Source organism: Zophobas morio, unplaced genomic scaffold, assembly GCF_036711695.1.
Source record: "Zophobas morio isolate AGI-343-1 ecotype UQ-CSIRO unplaced genomic scaffold, CSIRO_AGI_Zmor_V1 ptg000017l, whole genome shotgun sequence".
Taxonomy (NCBI): Eukaryota; Metazoa; Arthropoda; class Insecta; order Coleoptera; family Tenebrionidae; genus Zophobas; species Zophobas morio.
Genome location: NW_026972122.1, coordinates 2538720 through 2564862, shown reverse-complemented (window position 1 = coordinate 2564862; position 26143 = coordinate 2538720). Strand labels below are relative to the sequence as shown.

General features: G+C 28.6%; 2 protein-coding genes across 3 annotated transcripts in view; one reads left to right on the top strand and one right to left on the bottom strand.

Annotated features, from left to right (window-relative positions):
• LOC135130681 (uncharacterized) overlaps nt 1–26143 on the top strand; it is a 203592-nt gene that overhangs the window by 128268 nt on the left and 49181 nt on the right. The gene's annotated exons all lie outside the window — the stretch shown is intronic.
• Nucleotides 1197–2811, bottom strand: LOC135130525 (sterol O-acyltransferase 1-like). The gene is made up of 6 exons (XM_064057918.1): nt 2801–2811; nt 2575–2745; nt 2356–2504; nt 2173–2306; nt 1678–2112; nt 1197–1631 (listed from the first exon to the last, which is right to left on the bottom strand). The coding sequence occupies exons 1-6, from the start codon at nt 2809–2811 to the stop codon at nt 1197–1199; spliced, it is 1335 nt and encodes a 444-aa protein (XP_063913988.1).

Genomic DNA, 26143 nt, shown 5'->3' with positions numbered 1-26143 from the left:
TCCCATTGTTCAATTTCTCAATTTTTTCATTTTTCGATTGTTCAATTTTTAAATTTTTCTCATTTTTTCGGTTCTTTCAATTTTTCTCAATTTTTTCAATTCTTCGACTTCTCAATTTTTAAATTTTTTAATTTTGTAATTTTTAGACGATTCAATGTACAATTTTCCGATTTTTAAATTTTTCACTCTTTTCAAATAATTATTAGGGTTTTTATTATTCAATTGTACAATTCTTGGGTTTTCCATTATCCGATTTTTCAGTTTCTGTATTTTTTTAATTTTTCCATGTTTCGTTTTTACAATTTCTTAATTTTTTAGTTTTCCGGTTTTCATTTTAAAATTTTTGGATTTTGATATTTAATTTTTTTGAATTTTTGATTATGTAATTTATAGAAGTTTTTGTTTTTCGTTTCTTCAATTTTTCACTTTCTCGATTTTTAATTAATCAGGGTTTTCGGGTTTCAATATTACAATTTTTCTATTTTTCAATTGTTGTTTCAATTATCCCATTGTTCAATTTCTCAATTTTTTCAATTCTTCGACTTCTCAATTTTTAAATTTTTAATTTTGTAATTTTTATACTATTCAATGTACAATTTTCCGATTTTTAAATTTTTCAAAATTTCGGTTTCAATAAATTTGTCCTTTTATTGATCAATTAAAAACCAAAAAACGAGAAAATAGAAAACTAAAACTTGAGAATTTGAAAAATTTTATATCGAGAAACTACAAAAATTGTTGTTTTTTCAATTTCTCGATTTTTAATTATTTTGTTTTTTGATGTTTCAGTGTTACAATTTTTCGGTTTTTCAAAAGTTCAGTTTGAAAAAAATTATCCTTTTGTTGAAAAATTACAGAGTTGTTTCAATTTTGGTATTTTTTTTTTCGTTTTTCCAATTTTTTTATAATTTTTCAATTTTTCGTGTCTCGATTTTTATGACGGTAAGCGAAGAAAAATGTTGCTGCCTCGATGGGAATCGAACCACACGCCCTCCGCTTGCCGGGCAGGTATCCTGACCACTAGATCACGAGGCCGCTTATCTTTCTCCGCTTACCAACGTGTTATTGTGCCGGCACAGTTAAAATAATAACCATATATACTTATTAAATATGATTTAATAATAAACTGGTGGCGCCCTGTGTGACACAAGGGTAGAAATTGCGATAACATTAGTAGAAAAAACTAAATTTTATTTTCATTTAATACAGCGGCACGCAATAAATCTCGGAATATAAAACTTCATTGCAGTAACATTTTCGTTCAAGGGACAATTATCATGTGCATAGCTTTCAAGCGCAAATAAGTTAGCTTCTATGCTTAAACCTATGGCCATACCATACAAAAACAACAAATTTCCCCATTGGGCACCCATAATACCCATTGCGGCAAACACAGCTCCAGTTATTAGAAAAATAATTAAATTAACAGGCAGAAAAAATCTAAACACGTTAATCACCAACCATTCGTGCACCACCGCCGACAGGAACAGAACTACAAAATTAGCAACTTTTTTATTTTTTGGAACGATCACTTCGTAGACGTCTTTGTATACGTATGTGTACAACCAGTCTTGTACTAACATATTCCACGTTCGATGAAATTCTCCAAGCGATTTTGAATTCCACCACTCCTACAAACAACTGTTGAAGTAAAAAAAAAACTGTTTAGTTTTATACCTTGTAATACATTCTGTCTCCAAATCGAAGAATTTCGGCAAACGCGTTCTGACACGAGTGCAAAACTCCGTAGAATGAGAGTAACAGAAAGAGAATCCCTGGTAAAACATTACCAAAAATTGGGGAAATAATTTCGCCCCAAGTGAATTTTCTTAGGCACATGTCGTCGAATGTACTAATCAAGAACCTTTCCACGATGATGGCGTAGAACCATGTTACTGCAAACAATTCCCAGATGTTGTAAAACACAAACTTCCAACGAATATGTCGAGTTCGAGGATATTCGTCTCTGTAAATCATGGTTGGAGCAAACATGAAATAAAGAAATTTGCCAAAATTTGGTAACTCTAAATTAGTGTCAGTGTGCATTTTGGTACGTAGTACCCGAGGTACGTTCGTGCGAATGAAAGCGTGTTGTTTCATCAACAGTCGTACCTAAAAATTACAAAAAAGTAGCACTTGCAGATGGATTTGGACGTTATAATTTGTACGTACTTGTTCCATAAAGACAAAAGTGGTAGAAGCTTTTCCAAACTTTGCAACGTTTCCTATGTTTTGAAGACCATACAGAAACCAAAAATAATAAAAAACCAAAATCGTGATCCATATTTTGTCCCAAACGTTTTGCCCTTAAATCTAGTCATTTTGAAGGGTAGTCTTGTTGTAAATAAGAATTACCTTTAGGTTTCAGGATTAGTCGGACTTTGGCCCAAAACTTAAAAAATGCGTAACTAAAACAAGCCACAATGTTCGACGCACACCAGACTAAAATGGCCAAGTAGAGTTTTTTGAAAGCGAACCATAGTAGATGTAAAGACAACCATACTCTGAAAGAAAACGCCAAGGTCAAAAATAATAATTAAATTAAATACTGATTATGATAATAATAATACTCACTCTCCTGTTTTCGTATACTCGTCCAAACCTGTGTACGTTAACAACAGGACAAATATTACGACAAATATATTATAAATTGTTCTTCCATCGTCGCTATTTTCAAACCTAGTGGTCAAAAGTGCATCTCTTATCGTGAACTCTTTTTTTGACGATTTTTTTTTAACATCGTTCCTAAAATTTTTACTCTAAAATAGGCTACAGATTAGATGCGTATTGAGTTACTCACTTTATTTTCATTTTAATACTAAACGTGATTTGTGGTTATTGACTGCATTTAAAACTAGTAGAGAGCAAAAAAAGTAGTCAGAATTTTAGAATGGACCGGGAAACCAGTTCATTTTTATGTTCTGAGTAAAAAATTGCCGGTGATGAACAAAAAATCGGAATCCAAGATTATCGAAATTAGCGATTCAGAATGTTGTACCTATGTATTGTGTTTTTATTAAACCGGTTGGTTATTCCAGGATAAAACAGCGAAATGTTGCTATAAATAGTAATATATAAAAATAATACGAAAACTTAAGTCAACCTTAAAAATAATCCGAAAATTTAACTTCGTTTTTTCTATTATTCAGAAAGTTGTTTGCTACCCAAACAAAACGTGTTTTGAAGATTAGATTAGCCCGTCGTCAAAGTTTGCGATTGTATTGTGAATTTTGAACAGTAAACATTCGGTATTCGCACAAGTTGTATTAACTAAACCGATACGCAATTTAAGCATTGCTAGAAATATGCGAATGGAAAAATTCAATTTCTGTGTATACTTGTCACAAAGTTTGTGTGAAGATTTTACAGAATTGGGTATTTGTGGTGTTTTTAACAAATTGACAACACGTTCGTGGAATCTTTCAAAAAAAAAGACCTCGAGAAGGTTTCACATTAAAAAGAAAGACATTTGGGGCCTCCGAGAAGGTTTTACATAAAAAAAATACATTTGTGGCCTCCGAGAAGGTTTTACATTTTAAAAAAGACAGTTGGGACCCCCCAAAAGGTTTCACATTTTTAAAAAATTTCCCGATTTTTTTATTTTTCGATTTCTCAATTTTTCAACACTTCGATTTCAGTTTTGGGATTTTTCAACTTTTCACTTCAACAATATCTCGATTTTTCAAATTTTTCGTTTTTTGAAGTTTTAGATTTTTCAATTTTTCGCGTTTCTTAATTTTCGATTTTTCAATTTCTTGATTAATCAGTTTTCAACTTATCGATTTCTCTGTTTTTTAACTTTTAGGTTTTTCTTTTTTTATTTCCCGATTTTTCAAATTCTCGATTTCCCAATTTTGCAGTTTTTCATTCAATGATTCAGATTTTCAATTTTCCAGGTTTTTGATTTTTATTTTTTTTAAATTTTCAGTTTATCCATTTTTTCGACTTTTCTATTCCTCGATTCTTCAATTTTTCGATTTTCCAATTTTTGGTGTTTCTAAATTTTCGATTTTTTAATCGAAGTTTTAACTTTGGATTTTTCGACTTTTAGATCTTTCTTTTTTTTTTAATTTACCATTTCTCAATTTCTCAGTTTTGTAGTTTTTCATTTCGATGTTTCAATTTTCGATTTTTCAAATTTTTAAGTTTTAATTTTTTTTTTATTTTCGGTTTTTCGTTTTTACAAATTGACGATTTTTCAATTTTTAGGTATTTCAGTTTTGGAATTTTTAAATATTTCCTGTTTTAGTTTTGGGATTTTTCAATATTTCGTAGTTTCAATGTTGAGATTTTTCGATTATTCAATTTTTCTTCGATTTTTCATTTTCTCGATTTAATGGAATTTTTCACTATTTCAGTTTTACGATTTTTCAATTTTTCGATTCTAAATTTTCGCTTTTTCAATTTCCTGATTAATCAGTTTTTCAACTTATCGATTTGTCTATTTTTTAACTTTTAGGTTTTTCTTTTTTTCCCATTTTCCGATTTTTCAACTTCTCGACTTGTCAGTTTTGCTGTTTTTCAATTCAATGATTCAGTTTTTCAATTTTACAGGCTTTTCATTAATTTTTCAATTTTTTAAATTTCCAGTTTTTTGATTTTTCGACTTGACGATATTTCAACTTTTTGATTTGCCGATTCTTCAATTTTTAGATTTTTCAAATTCTCGGTTTCTCGATTTTTTTATTTTTCGATCCCTCAGTTATCCGAGGTTTCAGTTTTAGGATTTTTCAATTTGTCACTTCATCAATTTCTCGATGTTTCGATTTAATTTTTTGATTTTTGGATTTTTCAGTTTTCTGATATTGTAAATTTTACGATTTTTCAATATTTCGTAGTTTCAGTGTTGGGATTTTTCGATTCTTCAATTTTTCTTTGAGTTTTCATTTTCTCGATTTATTGATTTATCAACAATTTCTCAGTTTTTCAAATTTTCGTTTTCTCAATTTTCCAATATTTCAGTTTTACGATTTTTCAATTTTTCGTTTTTTAAAGTTTTAGATTTTTCAATTTTTCGCGTTTCAAACTTTTCGACTTTTCAATTTCTCCATTTTCCAATTTTTTGATTTATTAATTTTTAGTTATTTCAGTTTTGGGATTTTTCAATATGTCGTGTTTCATATTTCGAATTTTTGTTAGATTTTCCAATTTCTCGATTTATCAGTTTTTCGATATCAGTTTTGGGATTTTTCAACTCTTCGCCTTAACAGTTTCTCGATTTTTCAAATTTTCGATCTCTCAATTTTTCAATATTTCAGTTTTACAATTTTTTAGTTTTTCGTTTCTAAATTTTAGATTGTTCAATTTCCTGATTAATCAGTTTTTCAACCTTATTTTCTTTTTCTCGACTTTTCAATTTTCCTGTTTTTCAATTCAATGATTCAGTGTTTCAATTTTACAGGCTTTTGATTTATTTTTCAATTTTTTAAATTTTCAGTTTTTTTGATTTTTCGACTTGACGATCTTCAACTTTTCGATTTGTCGATTCTTCAATTTTTCGATTTTTCAAATTTTCGGTTTCTCGATTTTTTTATTTTTCGATTTATCAGTTATCCGATATTTCAGTTTTAGGATTTTTCAATTTTTCGGTTCTTCATTTTTTCGATTTTCCAATTTTTGGGCTAATTAAATTTTCTATTTTTGAACTCATCGATTTCTCGATTTTTTGACTTTTAGATTTTTCGATGTTTTCATTTTCCCATTTCTCAATTTTTCATTTTTTAAAATTTTTGATTTTTCAATCATTCGACTTGGCATTTTTTCAATATTTCAGTTTTGGGATTTTTCAACTTTTCGCTTCATTAATTTCAGAATTTTTCAAATATACGGTTTTTCGATTTTTCGTTTTTCTGTTTTTAAATGTTGCGATTTTTCAGTTTTTGGCGTTTCTAAATTTTCGATTTTTCATTTTCTTTTTTTTAATTTCCCATTTTTTCAATTCAGTGTTTCAATTTTTCGATTTTTCAAATATTCGGTTTTTAAATTTTCGATTTTTCGACCTACCGATTTCTCGATTTTTCGACTTTTAGATTTTTGATTTTCCCATTTCTCCATTTTTGAGGTTTCTGATTTTTCTTTTTTTTTTGGTTTTTGTTAATAATTCGCCTTGGCAATTTTTCGATATTTCAGTTTTGGGACTTTTTAATTTTTCGCTTCATCAATTTTTCGATTTTTCAAATTTTCGGTTTCTCGAGTTTTTTATTTTTCGATTTCTCAGTTATCCGGTATTTCAGTTTTATGATTTTTCAATTTGTCGATTCTTCATTTTTTAGAGTTTCTAAATTTTCGATTTTTGAACGTATCGATTTCTCGATTTTTTAGGTTTTTCATTTTTCATTCAGTTTTTAACATTTTTGGTCTTTTGATTATTCTACTTGGCAATTTTTCAATATTTCAGTTTTGGGATTTTTCAACTTTTCGCTTCGTTAATTTCTCGGTGTTTCGATTTAATTTTTTGATTTTTCGATTTTTCATGTTTCTGTTTTTAAATGTTGCGATTTCTCAATTTTTGGCGTTTCTAAATTTTCGATTTTTCGATCAATCGAAGTTTCAACTCATGAATATGTCGATTTTTCGACTTTTAGACGTTTCTTTTTTTTTAATTTCCCATTTCTCGATTTGTCAGTTTTTAGGTACATGTTTCAGTTTTGGTATTTTTCAATATTTCCTGTTTTAGTTTTGGGGTTTTTCAATATTTTGTAGTTTCAGTGTTGGGATTTTTCGATTCTTCAATTTTTCTTCGATTTTTCATTTTCTCGATTTATTGATTTATCAACAATTTCTCAGTTTTTCAAATTTTCGTTTTCTCAATTTTCCAATATTTCAGTTTTACGATTTTTCAATTTTTCATTTTTTAAAGTTTTAGATTTTTCAATTTTTCGCGCTTCAAAATTTTCGACTTTTCAATTTCTCGATTTTCCAATGTTTTGATTTATTAATTTTAAGTTATTTCAGTTTTGGGATTTTTCAATATTTCGTGTTTCTGTTTTGGAATTTTTGTAAGATTTTTCAATTTCTCGATTTATCACTTTTTCGATATCAATTTTTCAATATTTCAATTTTTCGTTTCTAAATTTTCGATTTTTCAATTTCCTGATTAATCAGTTTTTGAACCTATCTATTTCTCCATTTTTTAACGTTTAGGTTTTTCTTTTTTTTCCCATTTTACGATTTTTCAACTTCTCGACTTCTCAATTTTGCTGTTTTTCAAATCAATGATTCAGTTTTTCAAATCAATGATTCAGTTTTTCAATTTTACAGGCTTTTGATTTATTTTTCAATTTTTTAAATTTTCAGTTTGTTGATTTTTCGACTTGACGATATTTCAACTTTTCGATTTGTCGATTCTTCAATTTTTCGATTTTTCAAATTTTCGATTTCTCGATTCTTTTATTTTTCGATTTCTCGGTTATCCGATATTTCAGTTTTAGGATTTTTCAATTTGTTGGTTCTTCATTTTTTCGATTTTCCAATTTTTGGACTAATTAAATTTTCTATTTTTGAACTCATCAATTTCTCGATTTCTTGACTTTTACATTTTTCGATGTTTTCATTTTCCCATTTCTCGATTTTTCAGGTTTTTAGTTTTTCATTTTTTAAAATTTTTGATTTTTCAATCATTCGACTTGGTAATTTTTCAATATTTCAGTTTTGGGATTTCGCTTCATTAATTTCAGAATTTTTCAAAATTACGGTTTTTCGATTTTTCTGTTTTTAAATGTTGCGAATTTTCAATTTTTGGCGTTTCTAAATTTTCGATTTTGCATTTTCTTTTTTTTTAATTTCCCATTTTTTCAATTCAATGTTTCAATTTTTCAAATTTTCGGTTTTTTGATTTCTCAATTATCCGGTACTTCAGTTAATGATTTTTCAATTTGTCGGTTCATCAATTTTTCGATTTTTAAATTTGTCGGTTCATCAATTTTTCAATTTTTAAATTTTTCGATTTTTCGACCTACCGATTTCTCGATTTTTCGACTTTTAGATCTTTCTTTTTTTTTTAATTTCCCATTTCTCCATTTCCCAATTTTGCAGTTTTTCAATTAAATGATTCAGATTTTCAATTTTCTGGTTTTTAATTTTTACATTTTTTAAATTTTCAGTTTATCCATTTTTTCGACTTTTCGATTCCTCGATTCTTCAATTTTTCCATTTTTCAAATTTTCGGTTTCTCGATTTTTTATTTTCCGACTTGTCAGTTATACGGTATTTCAGTTTTATGATTTTTCAATTTGTTGATTCTTCATTTTTCCGATTTTCCAATAAAAATTTTATCGACTTTTTTGGGTTTTTCATTTTTCAGTTTTTAAAATTTTTGGTCTTTTGATTAATTTACCTGGCAATTTTTCAATATTTCAGTTTTGGGATTTTTCAACTTCTCACTTCATTAATTTCTCGACGTTTCGGTTTAATTTTTTGATTTTTCGATTCATCAGTTTTCTGATATTTAAGTTTTACGATTTTTCATTTTTCTGTTTTTAAATGTTGCGATTTTTTAATTTTTGGCGTTTCTAAATTTTCGATTTTTCGATCAATCGAAGTTTCAACTTATGGATATTTCGATTTTTCGACTTTTCGATCTTTCTTTTTTTTTTAATTTTCCATTTCTCGATTTCTCAGTTTTGTAGTTTTTCATTTCAATGTTTCAATTTTCGATTTTTCAAATTTTTCATTTTTCATTTTTTTTTTATTTTCGGTTTTTCGATTTTGCAAATTGACGATTTTTCGATTTCTCGATTTTTCAATTTTTAGGTATTTCAGTGTTGGGATTTTTCTTTTAGGTTTTTCTTTTTTTTTACCATTTTCCGATTTTTCAACTTCTCGACTTCTCAATTTTGCTGTTTTTCAATTCAATGATTCAGTGTTTCAATTTTACAGGCTTTTGATTTATTTTTCAATTTTTTAAAATATCAGTTTGTTGAGTTTTCGACTTGACGATATTTCAACTTTTCGTTTTGTCGAATCTTCAATTTTTCGATTTTGTAAATTTTCCGTTTCTCGATTCTTTTATTTTTCGATTTCTCAGTTTTCCTATATATCAGTTTTTCGATTTTTTGTTTTTCTGTTTTTAAATGTTGCGATTTTTCGATTTTTGGGGTTTCTATTTTTCATGTTCTTTTTTTTAATTTCCCATTTTTTCAATTCAATGTTTCATTTTTTCGATTTTTCAAATTTTCGGTCAATGCGAAGTACCTTAATTTTATATCCAGTCTGATTTTCTATGTATGACTTGTAATGTAAGAATTCTTCCCTGACGTCAGTTTTATTTTTGATATATCTGGACGTATATTCAATACATTTGATACAAGCCCAACCTAGATTCATATTAGCGCTGTATAAGTATATATAATAAAAGGGAAAAATATAAGCCCCGCCCACCCACCCTATCTCAATTCTGATGATTTTTTTATTCGTCGTAAGCCTAGAGGCGGAGCTTAATTGTAAAATTCTTATTTGTCTACCAGAAATTATCACGTGAAATATGTTCTTAAGTAATTGTGTTAAACAAAGAAAACTAAATTCTATTAATTAAAAAGGAAAACCAAAAGAGAAGCCCCACCCATCCATCTCCGATCTCAATCGTAATGAATTTTTCATTCGTTCTCAGAGCTAGGGGCGGAGTCTAATTGCCAAATCCATATTTCCCTAGAAAAATTTGCTATTTTAAACATGTTTTAAGCTTCTAAGAATAAAAAAATCATCACAATTGAGATGGGGTGGGTGGGCGGGGTTTATATTTTGCCTTTTTATTTAATGCACTTAGTATTGTTTGAACAAACCGGTACTCAAAAACATGTGTTTAATTTCTTGTAACGAAATAAGTAGTGCCAAAACTGGAGTGGATAATTGGTACGTAGAATTCGAATGATTTATACAATAACTCGTAAAATATAGAACATGCATCATTAATACCTATTTTTTAAGCCGTGAAATAAGTTAAATACTAATAGGAGTAAATGTTTTTTTTTAAATCATACTTGACATGGTGCCGGAAGTTTTTTGAAAATATCTTCAGATTATTTATTACATAATTTTGACTTAAGACAACCAAACTTTCCGTTGTTTACGCAGATACACTCAGTAATTTTAATTACTATCTCACAACGTGCCATAAATAACCGGTTGATTTTTTGTAAGAGAAAAAATTCATGAAATTTAAATTTGTGTCCACAATATTACAAATTTAAGATTTAATCAACCATTTGGACCTACACCTGGCTTCACCGATTTATTTAATAAAATAAATAAGAAAATTAAACGCAAAGAGTTTCAATCTTCCCATTTCATTTTCTTAAGTTTATTCATCTCAAATCGTAAAATAAAAGCGGGCTAATCTCCTACTTGATATCGCTTTGATTTACATGTACACAAAGAACCGTCGTAAAAACCATATAAAAAAATGGGAAAACTGGCGAGTTGTTGTCGAAAAGCTCCCCGATATCATCAGTAATAAAAGTGGAATCATTGGGACAATTGGGGGTTTCTTTCCCGGCTCCGGAAATTAAAACCCTAAACTTTACGATATGCAAAGAAGCCTGTTTTGACTGCGAAAATGATAAGCTGTCTCAATCCGGAGGGATTTTTCCCTTTGTGTATCCATCAACCGTGAAAAACGTATTCATAAAAGCCGATTTTACAAGGTTCCTAAAAATTGCCCGATATTTTTTTGACCGACGCATTTAAAATATTGATCTTTATTGTATGATCTGAAACGGTTTTCGTGTTCACGACAAAGGAAAGCTCTCACACATACAGCAGACGTGAGAAATATTGGAATAAGGAGAAAAATATACAATCTGGGTCGTTCCAGTCGAACAAAAGGCAATATTAAATAGAAATCATGGTTTGGCAAGTTCGAGATAAAATAAGATTGACGTTTAATGGGAAATCCGAGTGGTGGCGGCGTGACGCGAATTGTTTAATGTGTAACGAGGTAGCTCACAGGGCAAGGATTTTTCTTTCTTTATTTTTTCCTTTTTTTGTGTGAATATTTTGGCACTTTTTATTGAATATCAGAGCACGAACGTTGGATTTTGCTACTTGGAAGATTAATGATTGCGATTTATATCTATCAAGTGGCACAAGTCCCGTTTTTGTGTCTGGAATTCCGCTTGCGGCGGTAGGGGTAGAATTCGAGACCGAAAAATAGACGATAAGGTGTGAATTATGTGGGAGATTTCTCTTCATGTGTGAAACTAATAAAAAAATGCGTGAAATAATTCTATGATTTTGTGTTCTACTCTGCTCTGGAATTACTTTTACTCGATTATGCTCCGTTTACCGAACAGATGGAGTTGCAAGCAAGCACTATTAAATTTACGTAGTATATTTATTTTACGTTACATATTTACCTGAATAACTACACAGTCGAGCGCGCTCTGAAAAACCCATTGTTTGCGAAAATCCGAAGCTTCCAGCCACGCAAAACGCCTTTTCTCCGGTAATGTGTGTCAGATTCCATTAGGGAAGTAACCATTGTAGTAGAAGTATTTATTTCTTCGTGGAGTAACTCATAATTAAAGCTGAAGGTAGCTGTCAAGTGTGTAAAGGAGAGGAAGCTTATAGCGGAAATTAAGAATCTTTCGCAAATGGACAGAGAACAGACGTTTAAGAGCTTAACCTCTATTTGTTTACTCCAGTTACGAAATTAGAAATTATGGACAAACGTAAATTCAGAAGTTGGCTCGTACATGTAGTGTAGTACACGTCATTTTAACTTCTTGAGTGTAAGCCTCTGCCCGCGTCAATTTTTCAGGCTTTCAGTTCTTCAGGTTTTTGAATTTTCCATTTTTTGGTGTTTCGTTGTTTCAGTTTTGGGATTTTTCAATTTTTTTTTATTTTTCGAATTCTCAACTTCTCAATTTCTCGATCTTTCCACATCTCGATTTTCCAATTTTTCGATTTATTAATTTTTAGTTATTTCAATTTTGGGTTTTTCCAATATTTCGTGTTTCAGTTTTGTAATTTTTCAATATTTCGATGTTTCAGTTTTGGGATTTTTCGTTTCTAAATTTTCGTTTTTGACTTTTGAATTTGTTAAATTTTCGGTTTATTGATTTTTTGACTTGACAATATTTTAACTTTTCGATTTCTGGAATTTTCAATTTTTCGTTTTTTCAAATTTTAGGGTTTCTAAATTTTCGATTGTTAAACATCGATTTCTCGATTTTTCGACTTTTAGATTTTTTGATTTTTTGATTTTCCCATTTCTCGATTTTTCACGTTTTTGATTTTTCATTTTTTTAAATATTTGGTTTTTTGATTATTCGACTTGGCTATTTTTTGATTTCAGTTTTGAGTTTTTTCATTTTTCGGCTTTTAAATGTTGGGATTTTTCAATTTTTGGTGTTTCTAAATTTTCGATTTTTCACATTTTTGATTTTTCATTTTTTTTTAATTTTCGATTTTGCGACTTGACGACTTTTCAATTTTTAGATGTTTCAATTTTGGTAAATTTCAATATTTCGTTTCAGTTTACTACAATTTTTCTTCGATTTTTCCATTTCTCGATTTATCAATTTATCAAGTTTTCTACATCAGTTTTGGGATTTTTCAACTTTTCGCTTCAAGAATTTCTCGATTTCTCAATTTTCCAATATTTCAGTTCTAAGATTTTCCAAATTTTCGTTTTTTAGTTTTAGATTTTTCAATTTTTCACGTTTCTAAATTTTCGGTTTTTCGATTTCTCCATTAGTCCGTTTTTCAACTTATCGATTTCCGTCTTTTAACTTTTAGGTTTTTCTTTCTTTCTGTTTTCCCAATTGCCGATATTTCGAATTCTCGATTTCCCAATTTTGCTGTTTTTCAATTAAATGATTCAGTTTTTCAGTTTTTCGCACTTCTGATTTTTTTGAATTTTTTAAATTTTCGGTTTATTGATTTTTTGACTTGACGATATGTTAACTTTTCGAATTCTCGATTTTTCAATTTTTCGTTTTTTCAAATTTTAGGGTTTCTAAATGTTCGATTGTTAAACATCGATATCACGATTTTTCGACTTTTAGATTTTTCGATTTTTTCTGATTTTCAGTTTTCCAATTTTTCACCCTTCTGATTTTTTGAATTTTTTAAATTTACGATTTATTGATTTTTCGACTTGACGATATGTCGACTTTTCGATTTTTCGATTCTTCAACTTTTCGACTTTTCAAATTTTCGGTTTCCCGATTTTTTTATTTTTCGATTTCTTAGTTATCCGGCGTTTCAGTTTTATGATTTTTAAAGTTTTTCATTTTTTCGGTTTTTCGATTTTTGAACATATCGATTTTTCAGGTTTTTGATTTTGCAGTTTTTAAAATTTTTGGTTTTTCGATTAGTCGACCTAGCAATTTTTCGATATTTCAATTTTGGGATTTTTCGGCTTTGCGTTTGATCAATTTCTCGATTTTTTAAATTTTCGATTTTTCGATTCAATTTTTTTATTTTTCGATTTCTCAGATTTCCGATATTTCAGTTTTACGATTCTTCATTTTTTCATTTTTACATATTGCGATTTTTCAATTTTTGGCGTTTCTAAATTTTCGATTTTTCATCTCTTTTTTTTTAATTTCTCATTTCTCGATTTCGCAGTTTTGTAGTTTTCGATTTTTCATATTTTTGATTTATTGATTTTTTTATAATCCGGTATTTCAGTTTTATGGTTTTTCAATTTGTCAATTCTTCAAATTTTCGATTTTCTAATTTTTCGATTTTCCAGTTTTTGGAATTTTCAACTTATAGATTTCTCGATGTTTCGACTTCTAGATTTTTCGATTTTTCTGTTTTTCAGTTTTTTTAATTTTTGGTTTTTCTATTATTCGACTTGTAAATTTTTCCGTATTTCGTTTTTGAACTTTTCAACTTTTCGCTTCATCAATTTCTCGAGATTTTAAATTTTCGATTTCTCGATTTTATTTTTTTATTTTTGATTTCTCAATTTTCCTATGTTTCAATTATACAATTTTTCATTTTTCGGTTTTTAAATTTTCCATTTTTCGATTTCTCGATTAATCGAGTTTTCAACTTACGGAGTTCTCGATTTTTCAACTTTTCGATTTTATTTTGTTTTTTGAGTTGTAGTTTTTCAATTCAGTGTTTCAACTTTTCGATTTTTCGACTTAACGATTCTCTTCAATTTCTGGATTTTTCGATATTTCAGATTTGAGATTTTTCGATTCTTCATTTTTTCGATTTTTTGATTTTCCTATTTCTGGATTTGTCAGGTTTTTTAGTTTTCAGTTTTTAAAATTTTTGGTTTTTCTATTTTTCGACTTGGCAATTTTGTGATATTTCAGTTATGGGATTTTTCTACTTTTCGCTTCATCAATTTCTTGATTTTTCAAGTTTTTTATTTTTCGATTTCTCAGTTTTCCGATATTTCAATTCTACGATTTGTCGTTTTCTCGATCAATTTAATTTTCAACTTATGTTTATCTCGATTTTTCGACATTTAAATCTTTTTTTTTTATTTCTTCGTTCTCGATTTCTCAATTTTGTAATTTTTCAATGCAATGTTTTTCGATTTTTTAAGTTTTTGTTTTTTCATTTTTCTTAAATTTCGTTTTTTCGATTTTCCGACTCGACGATTTTTCGATTTCTCGATTTTTCAATTTTTAGGTATTTCAGCTTTGGGATTTTTCAATATTTCGTGTTTTAGTTTTGGGATTTTTCAATATTTCGAGGTTTCTACTTTAGAATTTTTCGATTCTACAATTTTTCTTGGATTTTTCAATTTCTCGATTTATCGATTCGATATCAATTTTGGGATTTTTCAGCTTTTCGCTTCAACAATTTTCCGATTTTTCAAATTTTCGATTTCTCAATTTTCCAGTATTTCAGATTTACGATTTTTCAGTTTTTCGTTTTCTAAAGTTTTAGATTTGTCAATTTTTCGCGTTTCTAAATTTTCGATTTTTCAATTTCTCGATTAATCAGGTTTTCAACTTATCAATTTCTCTGTTTTTTAACTTTCAGGTTTTTCTTTTTTTTTAATTTTCCCAATTCCAGATTTTTTAAATTCTCGATTTCCCAGTTTTGCTGTTTTTGAATTCAATGATTCAGATTTTAATTTTCGATTTATCGATTTTTCGACTTGACGATATTTCGATTTCTCGATTCTTCAATTTTTAGATTTTTCAACTTATCGATTTCTCGAGTTTTCGGTTTTTTGATTTTCCCATTTCTCCATTTTTCAGGTCTCTGATTTTTCAGTTTTTTAGATTTTCGGTTTTTTGATTGTTCGACTTCGTAATTTTTCGATATTTCCGTTTTGGGACGTTTCAACTTTTCGCTTCATCAATTTCTCGATTTTTCAAATTTTCGATTTCCCAATGTTATTTTTTTATTTTTCGTGTTCTCAATTTTCGCATATTTCAATTTTACAATTTTCCATTTTTCCGTTTCTAAATTTTCGATCTTTCGATTTCTGGGTTAATCGAATTTTGAACTTAAGAAGTTCTCGATGTTTTGACTTTTCGATTTTTCTTTCTTTTTTGAATTTCCCATTTCTCGATTTCCCAGTTTTGCTCTTTTTCAATTCAATGATTCAGTTGTTCAATTTTATTCCCGAATATTTTATTTTTTGATTTCTCCATTATCCGCTATTTCAGTTTTATGATTTTTCAATTTGTCAATTCATCAATTTTTCGATTTTTCCAATTTTTGGAATTTCATTTTTCAGGTTTCTGATTTTTCAGTTTTTTAAATTTTCGGTGTTTCTATTATTCAACTTGGCAATTTTTCGATATTTCAGTTTTGGGACTTTTCGAGTTTTCGGTTTTTCGATTTCTTGATTTTATTGTTTTATTTTTCGATTTTTCAATTTACCCATGTTTCAGTTCTACAAATTTTCATTTTTCGGTTTCTAAGTTTTCTGTTTTTCGATTTTTCGATTAATCGAATTTCCAACTTACGGAGTTCGGGATGTTTCGCCTTTTCCATTTTTCTTTCTTTTTTGAATTTTCCATTGCTCGATTTTTCGACTTTCCCATTTCTCAATTTTTCCATATTTCAATCTTGAGATTTTTTAATATTTCGTTTCCTCAATTTTTCTTTTTCTTCGATTTTTTACTTTTTCGACTGTTCAATTGTAGATATATGTAACGATCTTTTGAATTTTCAATTTTTCGGCCTTTCGATTTCTTGATCTCAAATTTCTCGGTGTGAAAAGTTTAAAATAGTTTATTGATTTAATTTGTAAGTTTTTAACACCAATAAAGTATTGATTGATTGAACTCAATTTCTGGACTTTCCAATTTTTCAATTTTACGATTTTTTGAAGTTTCGATTTTTCGAAATTTTAATTTTTCAATTTTTAAAATTTTATGTTTCGATTTCTCGGTTTTTCAGGTCTTCTTCTTTTTCAATTTTTTCTACAATTCGAATTTTTAAATTTTCAATGTTTTGATGTTTCCATTAATTGATCTTTCGGATTTATTTTTTTTTTTAATTGAGAGATGTACAAGAAGCTGAGATTTCTGATTGTATTTAATATTAAAGCTGACAGATTTTAGTGTTAGAACTCTCAACAGAGTTAAATTTTTCAAATTTTATATTGTCCATAAATAAATTTGTGTTTGAAGAATACAATTTTACAAAAATATGCCTTGTCAAAAAATTTTTATGGTAGATGAGGCACATTTTGGAAACTTTTTTAACGTTACACATATTGTTTGTTTTTTAATAATAATCATATTTTCTGCATATCAAAATAGTTTTTTTTTTACTTCCTGGGCGCAATCTAAGGAAGGCGATTTGCTACTTTAATGTTTTTTCCACGTTTCATGACCCCTGGAGTGTGAAAAAACTAGTCCCCCCCTTTCCATCTGTGTTTGTCTGTCCGTCTGTTTGTGTCGATTTTTATTAGACATAATCTCCGAAAGTACCGGACTGATTGTTGTCGAATTTATATGTATAGTTATTATAATTTTTAGAATTACTTATACAGGGTCACTCAGAAAAATTAATGAAGACGTTTAACTTACACACCTTAAATCGTGATGATCGCCACATTTAAAGCTTTAATATTACATAAAAACACAAAATATTGTTATTTTCAGTCCAAATATACTAAAATCGAGAGCGAAGCCCACCATAGAAATAATTAACTTTGTAATTTATTTAACAAGCTTAATTCCGACCGGATGATTTATTACATCATAATTGTTTCGGAATTTAAAGCTTTGAAATGATGCAATTAATTACCAGCCCCGCCATTATGTACTCCGGCAATTTAATTTTTCTCGTACGCCTCCATAAATCAAAAATAATTTTCATCAATTTGAATGTTTAATTTTCCCGTTTCCATTCGTCGTGCACCAATTGCACGATATTTTCCCAACGCGTTCAAAAAACAATCTAACAAATTGGGCGCTTCTAATTTTAACATTTTTGTCGACACCGACAAGATTTATAATCGGGACGTGCATATCTGTACTAATTTTCGACGCGAACAAGCCAAATCGGTGCCCTTCAGTCGGTCGAAGACGAAAAAAGTGTTCAGACCTTGATTGAAGCAGAGCCACTTGAGTGGTCTCGGGATCGGGGATTCTGTTTTGTTTCAATCTTTTATTAAAACGCTCATCGGATATTAATGCAAGGATGATTTTTTTGTGTTGGTTATATTGCCGCCGTGAGAATATGGCTGGAAGTGAGGTCACGGGTTATTTTTGCTTAAATTGGTGTTGAGGGTGCTGAAAAACAACAGAGTTTTTGTGGTGCAATATCAAGAAAGCTATGTTAAAAACTTATTAATTTTAGAAGGTGCATTGTTTTTTTTTATTATTGTTTCAATTTTTTTATTTAATAATTTTGTGTTTTTTAAAGCAACTAAATCTATTACCTCTAAAATAATGGCCCGTATATCCTTCAGCATTAGACAGTTTCATATATTTTGTAATTTCACGAGATACTTTTTCACTTTTATTTATGACCTGGACGGTACATTTTCCTCTTTGGATACTTAATAAATTACTTTGTTTCTGAATAGTTTAGTCTTTCGTTTTTAGTTTGTAAAGTTCTTAGTAAAAAATGAGAAAAGGGACTAGTACTTGCAAAGGTAAGTCTGATTTTAGCAAAAAAGCTACGATTAGCCCTTTTTTTGATTCTATTATTAGTTTCCATTTCCACTCGACAGAAGAACATAATTAGCCCCGCCCACCCACCCTGTCTCCTTTTCAGTGACTGATTTTATCCGAACTGAATAAATACAGATTTATTAAGATTTAAAAAGCATTAGATCCAGATTACGAATCTGAAGTCCACTTACTGACCCCTTCAAATAACCGAGAAAATTGAAAAATATGCCAAGAACTCTTTATTCTTGACCCATCTGTCTCAATAAACGAAAAAGGAAAGCAAATTATTTCTTAAGTTTTCCAAAAAAAAAAGAAAAAAATTTCAACCACTTTTGAAAAAATCTTGAATGTATTTTGTTGTAGATTATTCTCCAAAAGCTACGTATTTTCAGCTTCGTTTTTCTCAAAATTCGTACCATTTTTCCAAAATCGCCAGGATGGACAATTGTTGGAATTTATAAAAAGTTTGATTTTCGAACCAAATATTTAAAAATCTTATTGCGGGAAACTATATTTTTTTAATTAGCGCTAAATTTTTTGCAGGTTTTTAGGCAACTTTTTCAAAACCTCAATTTTTCAGGTGTCGAAAAAACTTTCAAGAATTTTTTTGGAAGATTTCGACCCACAGAGGCTACTTTTGACTTCGTTTCTTCGAAAATTCATCATTGCACCAAAATCGATAAAAACAAATATGTTAGTTTTTAGGGTTTTTAGAAAATTTGATTTTCAAACAGAATGTTGGAGAATCTTACGTCAGGATGCTACATTGCAGAATTTTTTGATGCCTTTTTAGTCATTTTTTTTTAAGTCTTAGGAAATTTTTGATCATTTTTTCCCCGATTTTCGAAAAACTGAAATAGATTTCTTTTGTAGATTTCGACTTCCACAAGCTATTTTCGGCTTCCTGTCCTCGAAAATTTTTTCATCATTGCTTCAAAGTCGCCAATATGAAGGATTTTCAGAAATTTTGACTTTGAAAATTTTGCCCAGGGCGCTATATTTTTCGACTTAGCAAGTCGAAAACTAAACCGCTGAATTTTTTAAGGATTTTTGAGCAACTTTTCAATTTTTTGACATTAAAGAAATTTTCGGTCATTTTTCGACCACTTCCACAACCCATTTTTGGTTTTACTTCGTCTAAAATCCATATAATTTTTCCGGAATCGGCAATATGAAATTTGACAGTAAAGTATTAAGATTTTTAAGACATTTGTTTGTTTTTGAAATTTTGCTCCTCTTACGTAATTTTCGACTTTTTTTATATAGTAACACAGTCCTCCACTTGTAGCTAATGAATCCCTATTGAATTTTTACTCTAGGCATCCAGATTTTTGTAAAAAGAAAATCAAAATTGTATAACATTTTAGAATATAACTTGCAAAACCGAATGTTTTGAAACCTGATAATCTTTTTAAGGTTATCGGAAACATGATGGCAAATCGTTAATCAAAATTTATCCGTTTACGATCAATTTTGTCAAATAAATCGTATCTAAACTGTGCAAAATTTGATGAGCCTGTACTTATGAATCGATTTATCATATCATATCATATATTTGTAATCGGCCCTAGTTTTACGTTATCTAGACCTTTCATGACCCCTAAAGTACGAAGAAATAGGTCTCCCGTTTCCGTCTATCTGTCCGTCTGTCGGCCGTCCCGGTTTTTTATTAGAGAGAGAATCTCCGAAAGTACTGATTGTTGTCAAATTTTGTATTTATATTAGGAATATCATGTAGATGGTAAAACGCTAACCAAAATTTGTCTAATCATCCCCACCAATAATGTGGTGACGTCACTTCAAATTTGCACGTAGTAAATAGGTTTTAAATTGTATGAAATAATATAGTCCTACACATGTACAGTAAACTTATTTGACATACACCTAGTAAAACTTTCATGACTTAAACGGGTTAAGCCAAAGCACCCTTATAAGTCAAACTAGCTCTTGTATAATTTAACTCAGTTCACAACACCATTATGGCAACAATTGACAGTAATAATCCCTGCGGTTCGGGTCCATAAAGCTTGCAAGCCAGTTTGACTTATAAGGGTGGTTTGGCTTAAGTTGCTTAGGTCATAAAAGTTTTACAAGGTGTATGTCAAATGAGTTTACTGTAGTTTATGATTCTGTATTGAGTTTTTGCTCGAAACGTCCAGTTTTTTTGGAAATAACTCAAAATTATAAAACAACATTAAGTTATGATAAGTCTGATAAATTTTTAATCAAAATGTATTTACTTGTCCCCTCCAAGAAATTGATGCCGTATAAATCCTATCTAATTTTTTTTTTTCAATTGTTTCGACTTTTTAATTTTTTGTAATTAAATTTTTCAATTATTTAAATTTTTATTTCTCGATTTTTGGCTATTTCGATTTCGCAATTTTTTGGATATATCAATTTTTCATTTTTTCGTCTCCCGACTTTTCGATTTTTCGAATTTTCGGTTTTTCAGTTTTAGGATTTTTTAATGTTTCATATTTTGGCGTTTCTATTTTTCTATTAATCGATTTTTCAATTTTTTGATTTTTCGACTTTTCGACTTCTCGACTTTTGGATTTTTGGATATTTTGATTTTCTCATTTCGCGATGTTTCCATTTCTCGATTTTTTAATTTTTAGATACCTCATTTTTTCAGTTTTGGCATTTTTCAGTTTTAGGTTTCTTTTATTTTTCAATTTACGGATTGATCAATTTTTTGATATTTTGATCTTTAATTTTCTTAAATTTTAGATTTTTCAATCTTTCTATTTTTCGGTTTCTCAGTTTTATCAATTTTTCGATTTGTCGATTTATCAAGATTTCGATGTTAAATTTTTTAATTTTTCGATTTCCTTTAAATTTAAATTTTTCAATTTTTAAACATTAATTTTTCCATTTTTCGAATTTTCTGTTTCAGCGTGTACAATTTTTTGATTTATCGATTTTTCACGTTTTCGATTTCTCGACTATTCAACACTTCAATTATGTGAATTTTTCCATCCCTGGATATTTCAATTTTTCTATATTGAATTTTTGATTTCTCGGTTTGGCGATTTCGCAATTTCTTACTTTTCGAATTCTCGGTTTCTCGATGTTTGGATTTCACGGTTTCCGATTATCAGTTTTGGGATTTTTCAACTTTTCTCTTCAACAATTTCTTGATTTTTCAATTTTCCAATATTTCAGTGTTACGATTTTTTTAATTTTTCGTTTTTTAATGTTTTAGATTTTTCAATTTTACGCGTTTCTAAATTTTTGATTTTTCAATTTTTCGATTAATCAGTTTTTCTGCTGGTCGATTTCCCTATTTTTTAAGTGTAAAGTTTTTTATTTTTTTTTATTTTCTCATTTCCCTATTTTTCAACTTCTCGATTTTGCGATTTTGCTCTTTTTCAATTCAATGATTCAGTTTTTTTATTTTTCAATTTTTTAACTTTTCGGTTTGTCTGTTATCCGGTATTTCATTTTGATATGATTTTTCAATTTTTTTTTTTTGTTTCTAAATTTTCAATTTTGAACTTATCGATGTCTCGATGTTTCGACTTTTAGATTTTTCGATTTTTTTCATTTTCGCATTTCTCGATTATTCAAATTTTCGATTTTTCGATTTAATTTTTTTTTTTTTCGGTTTTTTCAAAGTTGCGATTTTTCAGTTTTTGGTGTTCCTAAATTTTCGATTTTTCGACTTTTAGATTTTTCTTTTTCTTGAATTTCCCATTTCTCGATTTCTCAGTTTTGTAGTGTTTCGATTTCTCGATTTTTCAATTTTTAGATATTTCAATTTTGCGATTTTTCAATATTTTGTGTTTCAGTTTTTGAATTTTGCGATATTTCGATGTTTCAGTTTTGGGATTTTTCGATTGTTCAATTTTTCATCTATTTATCAAGTTTTCGAAATCAGTTTTGGGATTTTTCAACTGTTCGTTTCAACAATTTTCGATTTTTCAATTTTCCAATATCTCAGTTTTACGATTTTTCAATTTTTCGTTTTTTGAAGTTTTAAATTTTTCAATTTTTCGCGTTTCTAAATTTTTAATTTTTCAATTTCTCGCTTAATCAGTTTTTCAACTTATCGATTTCTCTGTTTATTAACTTTTAGGTTTTTCTTTTTTTTTTCATTTTCACAATTCCCGATTTTTCAAATTTCTCAAGTTCAATGATTCAGTTTTACAATTTTTCAGGTTTTTGATTTTTCAAGTTTTTAAATTTTCAATTTCTCGATTCTTCAAATTTTTCGAACTTTCAAATTTTCGGTTTCTCGTTTTTTTTATTTTTGCTTAAAAGAGTGGTTTGGCTTAAGCCGCTTAAGTCATAAAAGTTTTAAAAACAAGGTGTATGTCAAGTGAGTTTACTGTAGTTTATGACTCCGTATTGAGTTTTTGCTCGAAACGTCCAGATTTTTGAAAAAAAAAAAAAAGTATAAAACAACATTTTGCAATTGAATTTTGAATCTGCAAAACCGAATGCTTTGAAATCGTGCAGATATTTAAAAGTTATGATAAGTTTGATACATTTTTAATCAAAATGTATTTACTTATCCCCTGCAAAAAATTGATGCCGAATAAATCCTATCTGAATTGCCCAAAATATCCTGAGCCTGTACTTGTAGTTCATCATTCCATTCATTTTTTTTTTTTCAATTTGTCGAGATTTAGATGTTTCGACTTTCTGATTTTTCGATGTTTTTTAATTAAATTTTTCAATTTTTTAAATTTGTATTTCTCGATTTTGGGTTATTTCGATTTTTCGATTTTTCAATTGTTGGCTTCTTCAGTTTTTCGGTTTTCAATTTTTTTGATTTTTTAATGTTTCAAATTTTGGCGTTTCTATTTTTCTATTAATCGATTTTACAATTTGTTGATTTTTCGACTTCTCGACTTTTAGATTTTTGGATATTTTGGTTTCCTCATTTCTCGATTTCGATGCTTCAATTTCTCAACTTCTAAATTTTTCCATTTCTCGATTTTTTTAATTTTTAGATACCTCATTTTTTCTGTTTTGGCATTTTTCAGTTTTTGGTATCTTCTATTTTTCAATTTACGGATTAATCAATTTTTTGATATTTTAAATTTTTATTTTCTTAAATTTTAGATTTTTCAATCTTTCTATTTTTCGTTTTTTCAGTTTTATCAATTTTTCGATTTCTCGATTTATTATAAATTTTTGAATTTTTCGATTTTCTCTAAATTTAAATTTTTCATTTTTTAAATATTAATTTTTCGATTTTACGATTTTGTTTTTTCGAATTCTCGATTGTTGGATTTCTCGATTTTCCAATTTTTGATGTTTCGATTTTTCAATTTTTCAATTTCCCAATTTTTCAGTTTTAGGTTTTTTCAATTTCCCGATTTTACAATTTTTAGTTTATTTTTTTAATTTCACATCTTTTGATTTTTCAATTTATGGATTTTACGATTTTTTAATATTTTAATTTTTCCATTTTTCGAATTTTCTGTTTCAGCGTGTACAATTTTTTAATTCTCGATTTTTCAAGTTTTCGATTTCTCGCCTATTCAACACTTCAATTATGTGAATTTTTCCATTCCTGGATGTTTCAATTTTTCCATATTTTATTTTAGATTTCTCGGTTTGTCGATTTGTCGATTTTTCGACTTTTTGATTTTTCGGTTTTCCGATTTTTATATTTTCGAATTTTCGGTTTTCCGATTTCTCGTATTTTCGTTTCTGAATACATAATTGATTCATTGAATTTTAGATTTTTCGATATTTGTTTTCTTTTCAATTTCTCGATTTTTCAAATTTTCGATTTTTCGCATTTTCGAATTTGATTCTTTGAATTTTAGATTATTCAGTTTTTAGACTTTTCGGTTTTTTACTTTTCGGTTTTTTATTTTAATTCTTCGGTTATTTGATTTTTCAATTATAATAGTTCTGGATTTTTTGATTTCTCAAGTTTTGATTTTTCGAATTTTCGATTTTGCAGTGTTTACATTTTTCAGTTTTTTCATTTTTAAGTTCTCGAATTTTCGACTGTCGAAATAACCTCCGAACCATTTTTTTGTTTTAAAAATATGTTACTTTAATACTTGTGCAGAGATAAATATGGGGAATGCGCTTTGTTGTGGTTCAAGTTAAATTTTTGTTTACAAGGTGTTCATAAAAAAAATAATTATTACAGTTCTCTAAAGTCCATATTTCAGTTTTTTCAAATAGAAGACTCTGTATTTTATTCCTGCATCTTATTCTATTTTTGTTTTGTTTCTTTTTCGTTCAGTATTTTCTATTTTAAAGTTGATAGTAACGAGGATTTTTGGCTTTTTAAAGAGGAACATCGGCATATTAGAAGAATGACAACAAAAAATTGAGTATGATAGGGTAATAAAACACAGTGTGTTTCATTTGAAAAAACTGTAATATGGATATTGTACAGTTTTAGAATTTTATTACAAACACTGTGTATATTAAAATTTGATTTAATTGATAATGCACATATTCCGAATTTTTTTGTGAACCCTTTCATTGCAAAAAAATTGAAATATCCATCGGAGTTGTAATCATAGTTATAAAACCTAAAAAGAGAGTATGTAAAAATATATAGGGTATATCACTAAAAGAAAACTAATGCGTGTGTTACTCTTTCAAAACAAAATAATTTTAGTTTATAGTCCCCAAAGAACCATACAACTTTTTTGGCCTTTGACTTTTTTTCTAATAATAATTAATGAGATATTGAGGACGGCGCGCTTAGTGACTCACCCTGTATATAAAAGAGTAAACTGACTGAGTGATGTAGCAACGTAGAGCTGAAACCGCTGGGTGTAGAAACTTGAAATTTTTCATGTAGGTTCTCTTCATAACGTAGGTGCACACCAAGAAAAATTTTTTGAAAATTCCTCCCCTAAGAGGGTAAAATAGGGGATGAAAATCTTGGTATTCGTTCCCTAATGTATTTTCAAAGTAAAACCTTGAAATTTAATATTTAGGCTTCTGGACGGAAATTAAACACTAAATTACTGTTTCAGCGGGTTTGAAAATTCGACCCCTGAAGGGCTCAATTGGGGATGAAAATTTGTGAATCGCCTAATTTTCGAAATAAAAAACATGAAATTTAATATGTTGGTTTATGGGTAGAAATTAATATTTACCTATTCCTACGTTTTTGGAAATTGCACCCCTAAAGAGGTAAAATAGGGGATGAAAGATTGTGTGGAAGTCGCGTAATTTTCGAAAAAACAATTACAAATTGAAGGTAGTTGAATATAAAAATTAATCCCGTGAAGATATTTGTATTGCCAACAATAAATACAAGTCTTGAAGTATTTTTGGTATTTGTTAATGACTGTAAAAAAGAACTTTGAGTAAAGTTTAAAAACTGAGACTATGGTGTTCAAGATTCTTAAAATTGGTGTATTTCAATCAGATGCAGCGTTCACGTGAAGGTCACATGAACACTTAAAAAAATACTTTTTGAAGAAAATTTCTTCAATTCTTCAAAGCGGTTTTTCCATTCATCGTTAGGTCCGCGATTCGTATTTGAAAAGTAATCCCAGTTAAATGAAAATATTCAAAATTTACGATCTAGAATGCGGATTGTCGTCTGGACGTTTCAGCAAGGTGTAACTTTTTGTTAAATTGGAAAAATGGTGATATAGATTGCTACAAAACATTTTGAAAATATTAAGTGATTGATCAGCTTATGCCCGCTTTGAACAAGTTGCAACGAAAATGTGTGGTAGTAATGGACAATGTACCATATTATTCGGTGCAACCCACCGCCCATATTTTCCATCAGAAAAAATGTTTGGCAAATTAAATGCACCTAGCGTTAATTTTCCATTAATGATTAATGATTAGTTATTAGTATTACGTTGGAACTTTGTGGATGCATTATCTGCTTAAACTGATTAAAACAACGCAGAAAAAGAATGCTTCACAATACTCGAGGAGAACTAGAGTTGCAATTTTCGAGTATTCTGTAAAACTGACTTTAAGACATGTGTTTTCTAAGTAATTTCATTTCGTTGTTACTGCATCTGTTCGACGATTATAGTATCACAATAACACTGATTAGAAGGTGGAATGTCGTAGTCGTGCAATACCTCCAGGAAACAATTATAGTTACACGAACCTTAGATGCGCCATTTCAT

Excerpts from the sequence above, each read along its gene's own strand:
- LOC135130525 (XM_064057918.1), bottom strand. Across the intron at positions 2,505-2,574 it reads GAGTATACGAAAACAGGAGA|AGTATGGTTGTCTTTACATC; the intron begins GTGAGTATTATT and ends GTTTTCTTTCAG. Across the intron at positions 2,113-2,172 it reads CTTTTGTCTTTATGGAACAA|GTACGACTGTTGATGAAACA; the intron begins GTACGTACAAAT and ends TGTAATTTTTAG.